Source organism: Tamandua tetradactyla, chromosome 7 (assembly GCF_023851605.1).
Source record: "Tamandua tetradactyla isolate mTamTet1 chromosome 7, mTamTet1.pri, whole genome shotgun sequence".
Taxonomy (NCBI): domain Eukaryota; kingdom Metazoa; phylum Chordata; class Mammalia; order Pilosa; family Myrmecophagidae; genus Tamandua; species Tamandua tetradactyla.
This window is the reverse complement of record NC_135333.1, coordinates 64,435,912-64,448,538: the sequence shown is the minus strand read 5'-3', so window position 1 is coordinate 64,448,538 and position 12,627 is coordinate 64,435,912. Positions and strand designations below refer to the sequence as shown.

Below are 12,627 nucleotides of genomic sequence, written 5' to 3'. Positions count from 1 at the left end.
ATCCTGGAATGAAAAGAAAAAAAAAGATGTCTTATCTTGACTACCTGCAGCCACCCAGACACAGAATTATGGCCTCATTAACTCTGAGTTGAAGGCTATTTGCTCCAACTTCTTCAGACTTGCTGTTATGTTCCAAACATGGCACATAGAACAGACTAGACACATAAGAGATGCTCAGCAAATGCTTGCTGAATGAATGCGCTGTGAGAGAAATGAAGATGAGCAGAGAAGGCCCTTGCCTTTGAGAGCAGATCATAAAGCATGTGAGATTTTTCCTCATTCTGACTTGGGTTCCAGTTGCAGGTATGAGGATGGAACACGCTTTAAACTCTCTACAACTTAATTTCCTTATTTGTAAAATGAGGATACCTCACTGATCTGCTGTGAAGATTAGTTGAAATAACACAACGTGTAAACCTCTGAACAGTGCAGGCACAGAGTAAGCACTCATATTTGTTAGCTGTAAAGAGCTCATCAGGAAGGACAAAGCAGGAATTGATCACAGGCGCCATCCACAGTTCCTGGGAATACTGGATCTCTCTTCTTTTTTCTCTCCTAGCCTCCCTGCCTGTCTCCCCGCCTGCCCTAACTCTACACAAAGGTGAGCTTTACAGGTTAGCCACTGTTTCCACTTTTAGACTTCAGAACCATACAGGCTCCCTCCTGCACAGGGGAGCCAAGCCACACTCTTCACCCTGGCCTCCAAAGCCTTTCATGTGGACTGCTCCCGCAGCCTCCTACCTGCTACCTACTGCTCATCACAGCCCTTTGGTTCCAGGTAAGGCAGAGGGCTTATGACTCACAAGATTAAAATACAGCTGATTTGGCCTGCTGCATACTTGCTGGATGACCTTGGGCCTCAGTTTGTTCAACTGCAATGCAGAAGTTGCAGTAGATGATCTCTGGGGTTCTCTGGCCTCACCTGTTAGGGTTCTCCAGTTTGGCTCCAAAGCCTGACTGCAGGCCTTATGCCCCATGGAAATGAGGCAGCAACCATTGGCCTCTCTATTGTGTCTAAGAAATGGGAGGAGGGAAAGGAGAGATTATATTCCACACCCCCACACCCCCGCCGCGGAAGGGTCATCAAGAGACTCCCAGGACCAAGGTTGCCTGCCTGAATGAAAGGGCCTGGCTGCTTCTGAGCAGCAGTCCTAATAGAGATCAGGGTAAGGCTGGGAGGCTCAGGAACAATTCAGCTTCTGGATCACATCAAATTCTGCACAAGGGGGAGCCATTGCCTCTGCGTGAAGGGAGCTCCAGGCCTCAGATGGAACTGCACTGTGACAGCCCTGCCCTGTCCTGTTGCTCCTGCTCACAATTTCAGTGAATTTGCTGGTGCCGTATAATTTTAGATGTTTGAAAAGCCTGACAATTGTGTGTCAGGATCCTCCCGCCCTCGAGTCTCCTCGGGGTCCCTTTTGTTGACCCAGGACACCGGTTCCAACAAGCAAAAGGAGGGTCTCCAAATTGTATACATCCTCCCCGGGGAGGAGGACTTTTGTCCCAAGGAGGCACAGGCAGGGACATACGGGGTAACAAACTTCAGGGGCTCTGGGGTGGCGCTTACCCACGCTCCCCGCGGCCCTCCACACCTCCTGGCTTTGCCAGCTCTCAAAATGGCTGCCAAAGAGGAGAGAATGAGAGACCTGTCAGAGGCAGTGGTTTCTTATTTCAGGCCTTGCTTTCCAAACCCCTCCAGTCAGCAAGCAGCATGACCAGGGCCCCGCCCCTGGGCATAAAGAAGCTGGCTAAAGGGAGGGAGTGTGGACCTCCAAGGAAGGGCTGGGAGGGGAAGGGCAGGGACTGGAGCCTCTGACAACTGACAGGAAACTTAACACCAGTCCAGCTGGTGCAGGGAGGGGCTGGGACTGGGGCCTAGGAATGGGTTGCAGGGACAGAGGGAAGGAACCAGAAGGTGGCAGGTAAAAGGGTAAGAAATGGAGAGGAGGTTCTGTAGGAAATGAGATTGCCAAGAGAAAAATGCAAAAAGGGGATGGGTACCTGGTGGGAAACGGCCGCTGGGATTTGTTTGCAGCCCCTGAGAACTATTACTAGGGTCTTAAGGCTCCCCAGGCTCCCTGGTAGCTGGGAACCAAGGAGGGGGTAGTCTCAGACACCTGATGACTAGAAACAGCTGCTAACAGATATCTGAAGGAGGAAGTGTGCCTCATTGCCACCCTGCAACACCCCACCCCCACCCCAGATGCCCTGGTCAGGCCTGGAGCGGGGATTCCCATGGGAGCCCAGGGAAGGCCTGTAGCTCAAGCACCTGTTGGAACCATGGGCTTCTTACCTGGGGATCCCATAGACGCGTGAGGTTCGGGTACAGGTAAAACTGAATTCCTTGGGCTGCCCCAGGCAGTGTCACCCCTCGAATTAACAGGACCACCAGCATAAGGTAAGGGAATGTGGCTGTGAAGTACACCACCTGGCCAAGGGACGGATGAAAGATGAGGGATTATAAGTTAGGAGGGAGCAGACTGAGACCTAAGGAAGCCCCAGAGGCAGGAGACCCCAGGTAAGGTCAAGGAAGTTCCTTTCCAGTAGCAAATCCCCCACACCCCAAACTGCAGCTGCTCAGTTCCCTCTCCCAGGCCTTGCAGCCACCACCTCCCCTTTCCTCCCCTTCTTCCCTCCCTCCCTCCTGCTGAAAGCACTCACCCTACTCCCTGATACATATTCAGTAAATATTTGGTGAGTGACTGAATGAACCTAGGCATTCTCCTATCAAGTATGCTTGGAGTTGTGGCAAGGGATGTCAGCTCTGCAAAGATATGTGACACATGATTCCTGTCCTCATAGAGCTTAGGAGCTTAGCACAAGCAGGCAGCTAGATTAGGAGGGAAGCCTTGTAGAGGTCTCCAGGGCAAGAGTCCAGAAGAACTCAGAATGCCTTCTCCACACCTCCTATACTCTAAGCAAAGAGTCCCCTAAAGGGCTGGAGCTGGTTCAGGATCATTTTGAGATTAACAGTGTTCAACAGAGTTCTTTTTCCTCAGTTGCATAAAACAGGGAGCAATAACTGTACAATGTGCAATGTGCCCACCCATGTGGCATATTTCAAGATCAAATTCCTCTGGAGGTACCCTTCCTGCCTCTCTCTTTTCTATTTCATTTACCCAAATACCAGAAGTACATGGGGTTGAATCCAGGAGAGACACTGAGTCAAGAATAAGAGCCATATAAATTCCCACCCACCCTGAACTAGACCACTCCTGGAAGACCAAGGCCCAGGAAGAGCTGGGAGGGTAGGGGCAGGAGCTCTCCAACACGAACCTTGCCCGTAGACTTGACCCCCTTCCAGATGCAGAAATAGCAGATGACCCAGGCGAGCAGGAGGCACAGAACGAGCTCCCAGCGCAGGGCCCCTAAGTGCTGGATGCCATCGGAGATCTTCAGGACCCGCCTCCTAGAGAGAGAAGGGTTGAGCCTGGCTCCACTTTTGCTGTGGCCTTAGTATTGTAGCCCGTATCTTGGTCATGGAGCCAGGCCTCAGCAGAGAAGATGCACTCCAGGCACTTGCCTGAAGGTTTCTCAGCTGCTCCCTTTCAGATCCATGAGGCTTTCCTCTGCCCAAAGACAGAGAGTGGCAAATATAAACTTTTTCCAGGTAAGTTGACTCTGGGATGCTGAGTACTAATTTAACCTGGGGAAGGAAGTACAAAAAGCACGTTTTTTCTTGAGCAGGGTTTTGGAATGCTTTGTTATGAGGAATCAGCCCCTGGGTAGGTATCAGTATCTGGGGGATAAGAAGCAATGAGTCTGCAGCTGAAGAGAGAAGGGCAGTTGAGAGTGTGGTTACCCATGCATGTGCACCATCTAACCTGGGGGTTGGTGCATGTGGGAGGACAGGGCAGGCACAGCTCAGAGGAGTTGCAAAATTCTCATCTCTGAGACCAGAGATGCATTAACCACAAATGCAGGCACACCAGAGAAAAACTGCTTGGGTGACAGGGCCACCAAAGGAGCAAACAACAGTCCTTCCCTTACTGTGTGCTGACAGTCACTGCTATATAAACCCAGCCCCTTGCCCTTCTTTCAAATACATGGGGAGGGGGAGGGGGTCTCACTTACTCCCAGAACTCGATGACAGGGGAGGTGGCATTCTCAGAGGTCACATTTAGGGAGCCATTGGTCCTCTGGAACTCCACACAGTGCTCTACCCATGGTCGCAGGGAAGGGAGAAAGAGAAAGATCATTAGCCAACATTTGGCATGGCAAGAGAGAGTAGGGCGAAAATTTAAGAGGGTGAGAAGTAAGATATCTGGAAGGAATGCTGTCTGTACAAAACATCTTAAACTTAACATACAGGCCTCAATGTCTCCCACACACACATTCATGGGTTTATAAATGCTTGGGTGCATGTTCTTATTTAAGAATGATCAGATGGCATTAGAAAAGATGTTCTGCATGCCATCTGCTTCAAAATATGCACATGCTTCTAGGTAACTGTCCTGCATATTCACAACCATTGAGGAATAATCAAAATGCTTTCTAGGGAAGTGATGGAGCAGAGTTGCTAGAAACACAGATGCAAGGTTGGAAAGCTTTGCTTTGAATCCTGACCCTCCAGTGCTCAGTTGCACAGCCTTGGGTAAATGACAGCACTGCTCTCTAAACTTGGCTTCTCTTATCTCTAAAGTGTAGATAATAATAATAATATCCATTTTATAGACTTGATAGAAGTACTAAGTGAAACAAAGAATGGAAAAGTGTTCAATAAATGATGGCTCAATTATTTGTACATCACTTTGGAGATTCACGGAGTGTTCCCATCCTTTTCTACATTTCATTCATACAGTAATCCTGGAAGATATTAAAATGATAATGTTTCCTCATCGTACGCATGGAAAATTGAAATTCTTAGAAATGGCTTGTCGTTAGTTCTAAATAACTGAGGGGTAGAGTCCAGGCCAGCAGACTTAACAGGTTTGTGGGGGGCTGAGCGGGGCACCCCAGTTTGAACATGCTCACGGTCTTGGTCCACATTCTGGTGGGTGTGGCTCCGTTATAAGAAATATGTCTGCAAGCTATTACTTCAGTTAAGGTATGGCCCGAGTGAATCAGGCTGAACTTTAACCTAGATTACTGGGGTCCTTTATAAGCAGAATGAAATTCAAACAGAGAGAGAAAGAAAGCTGTAGGAAACAGCCAGAAGCTGGGTGTCAGCGGAACCCAGGAGAGACGGGAAAGGGAGCGCCGTGTGCATTGCCGGGTGACGGAAAGCCCAGGGCCAAGGACGGCCAGCAGCCAGCCCCAGAACACCACAGTCTTCGGGCGGAAAGCACCGCCTTCTGCTGAGGCCTTGATTCTGGACTTCGAGCCTCAAAACCATGATCCATAAATTCCCATTATTTTAGCCAACCCATTGTAAGGTTGTGTTTTAGCAGCTGAGAAACTAAAACACGTTCCTATCTTCAAAATACCTAGAGTCCAACCCTCCTCATTATCTCTACCATCCACTCCCTGATGCAGTTCCCCATCACCCGTGGCTCCTAACTGGCCTCCAATTTCTACCCTTGCCTCCCTACTCTATTCTTAAGACAGCATCCAGGGTGACTCTGTTAAAGCTGAAGTCACTTACATCACACCCCAGCTCAAAAACCTCCGATGATTTACCTATCCCACTCAGAAAAAAAAAAAAAGCCGAAGTCCCCACAGTGACCTCCAGGGCCCTATACAATCTGTCCCCCATCGCCCTGACTTCATCTCCCGTGACTCTTACCCCACTCCCCTGCTCTAGGCACACTGGCCCCCTTGCTGTTTCATGGATGCTTTATACACGGTCCCACCTCAAGGCCTCTCTACTTCGTGCTTCTCCTACCTAGAGCATTTGTCCCCCTGTTATCTGAATGGCTCATTCCCTTCCCTCCTTCAGACCACTCTACAAATGTCATCTTCTCAGTACAACCCTTCCTGATCACTCTATTTAAAGTTACAACCTCCCCTCCCAGTTTTATTTTTCTCCATAGCACTTACCTTCGAACATGAAACTTATCTTTCATTTATTTTGTTTAGGGTCTATCTCCCCAACTAGAATATAAACTCCGTGAGGGCAGGGAACAAAGCCTGGAATAGAGGATTTGTTCAATAACTATCTGTTGAATAACTGAACACCAGCCAAGTACTCTTTTCACTAAACCGTTTTCCTTGAAGCTTCAGCACACCCGAGAAAGCATCTATTTCACCATGACAAGCTATTCTATACTATTCAAGATTCCAGGCTCTGAGCAAAACCAGACTCCCTAGGACAGATGTCAAAAACGTCACTAGCAAAAGACTCAGGTGTTGAATTGCCTCAGAGTTGTCTCAGAGACTCACAATCAATCTAAAGGCACACAGGCCTAACAAGGCCCTGAAGCAAAAGCCTCCAGGCCACCCAAAATCCCCAAAGTATTTACAAGTGAAACTCCACTGAAATCTGGATAAAATCTTCGCCATCTGACAAGCTAGTTGACAAGGCTGATTTCAGTGCATATAGATGTAATGCGTCCATACATGCAATACATAACATACGTATTCATACACATACAGACACTATAAACATGTAAAGTGAAGAAAACAATAGAATTGTTTTCTATAGAACTTAACAGGTTTGTGGGGGGCTGAGCGGGGCACCCCAGTTTGAACATGTTCATGGCCTTGGTTCACATTCTGGTGGGTGTGGCTCCGCTATAAGATCCATTAAACAAATATCGTGGGGACACTCATGACAGAGCTGGCCTTGTGTTGGGCACAAAGGCTATAGAAATAAAGATCACTTTTCCCTCAAAATCTTGATGACTGAGGGGGAATCAGACCAATAAATAGACTGAAAGTGGAGTAAGTGCCACGGTAGGGCCAGGGGTCAGGGCAGGTACTGCCAGATACAGCTGAGAAAAATCTAAAGCAATCTAGGGTGTCTGGGGAGGGTTTCTCTAAGATATGACTTTCCTCTTGAAATACGGGGGTGGGATGGAGGCGGTGTGAGCACAAGAGGGGTAAAAGAAGAAGAGGAAGGAATGTGCAGAGGCCAGGTCATAAAGGGCCTTGAATACCGTGCTAAACATCTCAAAACTGTTGTTCCCTGGCAAGTAAAAGGTTCAAATTCCAGTTCAGAACTGAGTAACTTACCCGAACAAGAAAGAATGGATATGGTGACACCCAAGTTCAAAAAGGTAGGACCTCATTGATAGGCACAGAAAGATCTTTGGACAATGGAAGCAAGATGTAGCGCTGAGGATCCAAAATGGAACAATGTTCAATAAACCCTCCATCTGCTGTATCTCAAAGGGTAGCCACTAGCCACGCGCGGCTCTTAAATTTAAATTAAGTAACATTAAATAAAAATTTAATATTCACTTATTTGGGTGCACTAGCCACATTTCAAGTGCTCAACAGCTATATGTGGGTAGTGGCTTCTGTATTGGACAGTACAGAGAGCATTTCTGTCATCACAGAAAGTTCTTTTGGACAGTACTACCATAGATATTTTTATCTTATTGTTACTTACAATACATTAGATCTGCTGGCTCTATTGCCGTAAGTAACTCTTAAGACAGTCACATGTAATCTTATAAGCAAAGAGATAATCAATTACTATAGGAACCATATTGACGCACAAAACAACTTATTAAGCCCAGATGAACTGTGATTTTTTTGAAAGACCTAAAATAGCATCAGTAAGAAGACATGAGAAACAAATGAACAAATAATACATACACATATCAAATAAAAGCAGATTTCAAATTGAAATAAATGGCTAAACTACATAAAAAGAAGTCAGGTCCTATTTGCATGATCCATGAATTGAGCATTTCTTTTAAGAAACTCTGACCCTTTGTTGGTGAAGCTGGTGAATTCTAGCTCTGACCCATGACTGAGTTAGTTACAATCACCTCTCCATGAGGCACCTGCACGTTTCTAGTGTGTCCTGGGTTAAGACTGGGAATTGGGTTGCCTGGGACATGGGGACAATCTCGCTCCTGATTAACGTGGCAGAGCAGGAGGAGGAAGGGACCGTCTGGAAACAGCCTTACCTGTGTTCCACTCATGGTGGCAGCTTCCCCAGGGAAGGTCAATAGTAAAGCTGCTAAAGAGGTAGAAGAGGGCCCAGGCCAGGACGATGATGTAATAGAAGTTGAGGAGGATGACAATCACCTGGGAGGCATAGCCAATGCCTGTGGGGGGAAAACTGCAGAATTGGTCTAGGAACAGTGGGCAGGCTCTCCCCCCACTGCCCATCTCCATTTCGGAGAGGGTTCTGTGCTCCACTGTCAATATTCTACTACAGGAAGGGCTGGGCCTAGGCTCCTGGTTCTCTCCTCTCCCTCCCCAGCCCCCTGGAGGGGCTGCCCATGCTCCTTCAGCCCTTGCCGGGTTGGAAGGGGACCTCTTCTCTCTCTGCCTTCTGCTGCACCACCCCCGCTTCCTGGGCACTTTCACCTTTATTAGGTGAGGTACAAATCTGCATCTACAGCCCTCATGAAATTTTTTACCACGGATGTAGTAAAAAGTAGTTACCAAATTTGTCTGCGTATTAAAATTACCTGGGGATATTTCAAAAATTCCAAAGTCCAAGCCAGATCCCAGACCAATCAAATTCAATCACTGGGTGGGGCACAGGTAACAGAAGGTTTTGAAGCTCCCTAGGTGATTCTGATGTGCAGACAAATTTGGGAACCTCTGATACAACCCAGAGCTATTGAAGATGTGGGAAAAAATGCATTGTAAGTCAGTTTAATGCTTCCACAGGACAATTTACTAACCCAGATCAATAGACATCAACTTGATTACCCATTCGACCCAGTGATCCTGATCCTAGGAACTTATCCCAAAGAAGTATTTCCAAAAAATGAAGACAAGTTATCTGAAAAAATATGCATGATAGCAGAATTTTAAAATTTTACAAGTAATTGAAAGTAAGTCCATAACAGAGCAATGCTAAGTAAATTAGGATACATCTGCCGAATGGAATTTTATGTAATCATTAAATGATTATTCCGTAGAATATGAAAAATAACATAAACTAAAAAACAAAGAACATAAACTGTGCATATTCTAATAATCTATGTGAAATAAGATGCCAAAAACTGTAAACAAGCCAGTGTCTTTTGATAAGTGAACGCTTAAATAAACAGTGGTATGTCCATACCATAGAATAAAAAGTAATAAATTATTTGTGTATGCAACAATCTGGATGGATCTCAGGGGCATTATGCTAAATGAAGAAAACCAATCTCAAAAGATTACAAACTTAGGGTCGTAATTGTAGCACAACATTGTAAATGTAATTAAGGGCCACTTAAAAATGGTGAAATGTATGTTATTATATATTATCACAATTTTTTAAAGGTTACATGTTGTGTGACTCCATTTCTATAACATTCTTGAAATGACAAAATTATACAGAAAACAGATTAATGATTGCCAGGAACTAGGGATGGGGGGAGGGGAAAGAGGTGAGTGTGACCAGGAAGGAGTAGCATGAGGGACATTTCTGTGATAATGGAAACAGTTCTTTATCTTGATTGTGGTAGTAGTTACACGAATCTACACATGTAATAAAATTACACAGAATTATGCACACACACAAATGAGTGCAAGGAAATCTGGTGAATTCTGAATTAGTCCTATGAATTCTACCAATGTCAATGACCAGGTTTTGATATTGTACTTTAGTCAGGCGAAACGTTGCCCTCGGGGAAAACTGCATGAAGTGTTCATGGGGCCCCACTGTACTATTTTTGCAACTTCCTCTGAATCTGTAATTATTTCCACACAGAAAGTTAAAGAAGGACATAAGAAAAAATTTGGAAGATAGACTGTAAGCTTTATATCAATGTTAAGTTTCTTGAACTTGATAGCTGCACTTAAGGTTATTAGTAAGTGAATATCCTTGTTAGTAGGAAATATACATGGAAGGATTATGTGTTCAAGGAGTTTGATTGTGTAACTTGCTCTCAAATGCTCAGAAGATAGGTGATGATATAGATAGATAATAGATAGATAGATAGATAAATAGATATAAATAGATAGAGAAAGGAAAGAAGGAAGATATGGTACAGGTGGCAAAATGGTAAAATTGGTGGGTCTGGGTATATGGGGGGTGAGTATGTTGGAGTTCTCTGTATGGGGTTTGTATTATTTTTGCAACAAGCAAGCTTTTTTTTAATTTTTAGAAAGAAAACTATTATATTTTTGTGATGTGCTTTGAAATTTATTGCTTTTTTGTATGTTATTTTTCACAAAAAAGTCAATTGTGTTGATAACTGCACAGCTATATGATGATATTGTGAACCACTGATTGTACGCTTTGGATGATTTCATGGTATGTGAATATATAATATGTATCAATAAAAAATAAGTAATTAAAAAAACTGTATATAGAGAGAGACATATTGAAACAAAACACCCAAACTTTTAAATAGTTACTGTTGTTAAGATAGTAAAATTATTAATGAAATCTTTTTTAATTTAAAAATTTTTATAAAGTGCTTATATTTTAAAAAATGCAAAATATTGTTATATATTTTTAAAATATAAGCCGAAATAATTTCCACACTACGTATTTAGCCTAAAGCCTTTGCCCCATGTCTTCCCCATCATCCCCTGATGGACCCAGTGATTAGCTCTGTAGGCAACCTACAAAGAGAGGGTTCAGCATATAGACACAGTCTTGTCTCAGTCTCAGCACAGCTACTGATCACCTGCTACTCATCCCAAAGATGGTTTATAACCACCATTCAGTCACAGAACTACTTACCCTCAAAGATCGGGCAGACCTTCCTCCAGGCTGTGACACCTCCCTGGCTAGTGTACTGACCCAGCGCTGTCTCCAAAAGGAAGACAGGAATGCCACAAGTAAAGAGGAAGATGAGGTAAGGGATGAAGAAGGCACCTGTGGGTGGGAGACAGGCTGTCCATTATGAGGAACTATCCTTCTCATGGCCCACACTCACCTCCTCCCTTTGCCATCCCATGATCATTGCCAGTCAGAATCCTGGGGGTTGGGGAAATGCAAAGCTGCAGGGAACATCTGTCTGGATATCTGAAACCATAGCAGGGATCCAGAGTTTTCAGTTTACCTAGGACCTACTCAGGCTCATGCCTTTTTCACTGTGAAGTTTCAATCTATACCCACCAAGGTTTGTTCCCCATCAGACATCAACTACTGCCTAAATAACACATAACTTGTACCAATAGCAAGGAGCTCATTGAATAATGGATATCTAGAAGCATGAACACAGCCCACAATCTATCATTCTTATCAAGGAAGTAATTATTCTCAGTGTTAGATGGGGATTTCTAGCAGGCTCAAATAAAATGTCCCCTTAGAAATCTTTTCTGCTTCTGTTTTCACAATCATTGGCTCAGACAAGTGGACCAGTGCCTGACATTTTCTCCACCGTGGACTTCCAACTACTGGCTAAGGGGGCAGGAAAGTTCATAGGATAGAGTACTAGAGAGGAAAGAACATAGCTGAGTACTAGTTAGTACATACATGTGAGGAAAATACCCGAGGCAAGGGAAAGAAACAACCAAAAAGATTGGATTATGGTGTCCAGGGCTCACACAAGATTGGAAGAGTGTTTTTTTCCCCACCAGTCAGGTTCACAAGGCAATTGGTAGAGTACAAGGTATTTGCTCAGAAGTGGGAAATAATTAGCCCAAGACTGAGTATTACTCTGATTCTGCTTAACAGGACAAATCTTAAAAGCAAGACCCAAAAGGATCAAGTAACTTCACTGGTCCCAGAACAAAACTTAAGACAACTCATAGAAATATAAAAATATCCTGCAACCAATAAGGCAAAAATCACAAGATGTGGCATCCGGTTAAAAATTACCAGGTATGCAAAGAAGTAACTGACATTGTGTTAGAATTAACAGGTGAGACCATTAAAGTGGTCATTATAATTGCATTCCATATGTTCAAAATATTATATAATGACATAGAAGATATTTTAAAAGACTCAAATCAAATGTCTGGAGATGAGAACTACAATATGTGAGATGAAAAATGGGATGGCATTAAAGGCAGATTAGACATAGCAGAAGAAAAGGTTAGTGAACTTGAACTATAGCAGTAGAAACTATCCAAAATAAAGCACTAGATAAAAGAGAATTTAAACAAAAGAACAAAGAGTCAGTAAGCTGTGGGACAACTTTAAACAGTCTAATATACTTGTAATTGGAGTCCCTGACAGAGAAAAAACTGGAAGGAGAGGTTATAAAAAAGATTTGAAGAAATAATGGCCAAAATTTTCCAAATTTGATGAAAATTATAAACCCACAGATTCAAATCTCAGCAAGCCCCAAGACAAGTAACATGAAGAAAACTAGACCAAGGCACATTATAATCAAATTATTTAAACCAGAGATTAAAAGGTTTTTAAGAGGTCGGGCTTCCGAGCAGCGCGGTTTTGCGTCTTTTGCTTCCAGCCTGGCGTTTCGGGGTGTTCTCCGTATTTCCTCTCGGGGCGCCTATCCTCCCCTTCCACCCGAAACTTTGGAGCCTGTTCAGTCAGCGAAAATTACGTGTGCTCAGAATGGTGGTTGGCCTGGAGCCTGATTCCTTCTGCCTGCCCTTTGCAGAACGAGTCCCACAGCACCTCAGAGCAACTACTAGGTGAACAGAAACAGTGCA

General features: G+C 44.3%; 1 protein-coding gene across 1 annotated transcript in view; it reads right to left on the bottom strand.

Annotated features, from left to right (window-relative positions):
• The window catches only part of SLC6A13 (solute carrier family 6 member 13), a 42,402-nt gene that overhangs the window by 12,075 nt on the left and 17,700 nt on the right, over positions 1-12,627 (bottom strand). The window contains exons 2-6 of the mRNA XM_077167893.1: positions 10,745-10,879; positions 8,019-8,159; positions 4,075-4,159; positions 3,277-3,409; positions 2,294-2,428 (exon numbers count right to left, since the gene is read on the bottom strand). Coding sequence (XP_077024008.1) covers positions 2,294-2,428; positions 3,277-3,409; positions 4,075-4,159; positions 8,019-8,159; positions 10,745-10,879 — 629 coding nt within the window. The remainder of the gene's footprint in view (positions 1-2,293; positions 2,429-3,276; positions 3,410-4,074; positions 4,160-8,018; positions 8,160-10,744; positions 10,880-12,627) is intronic.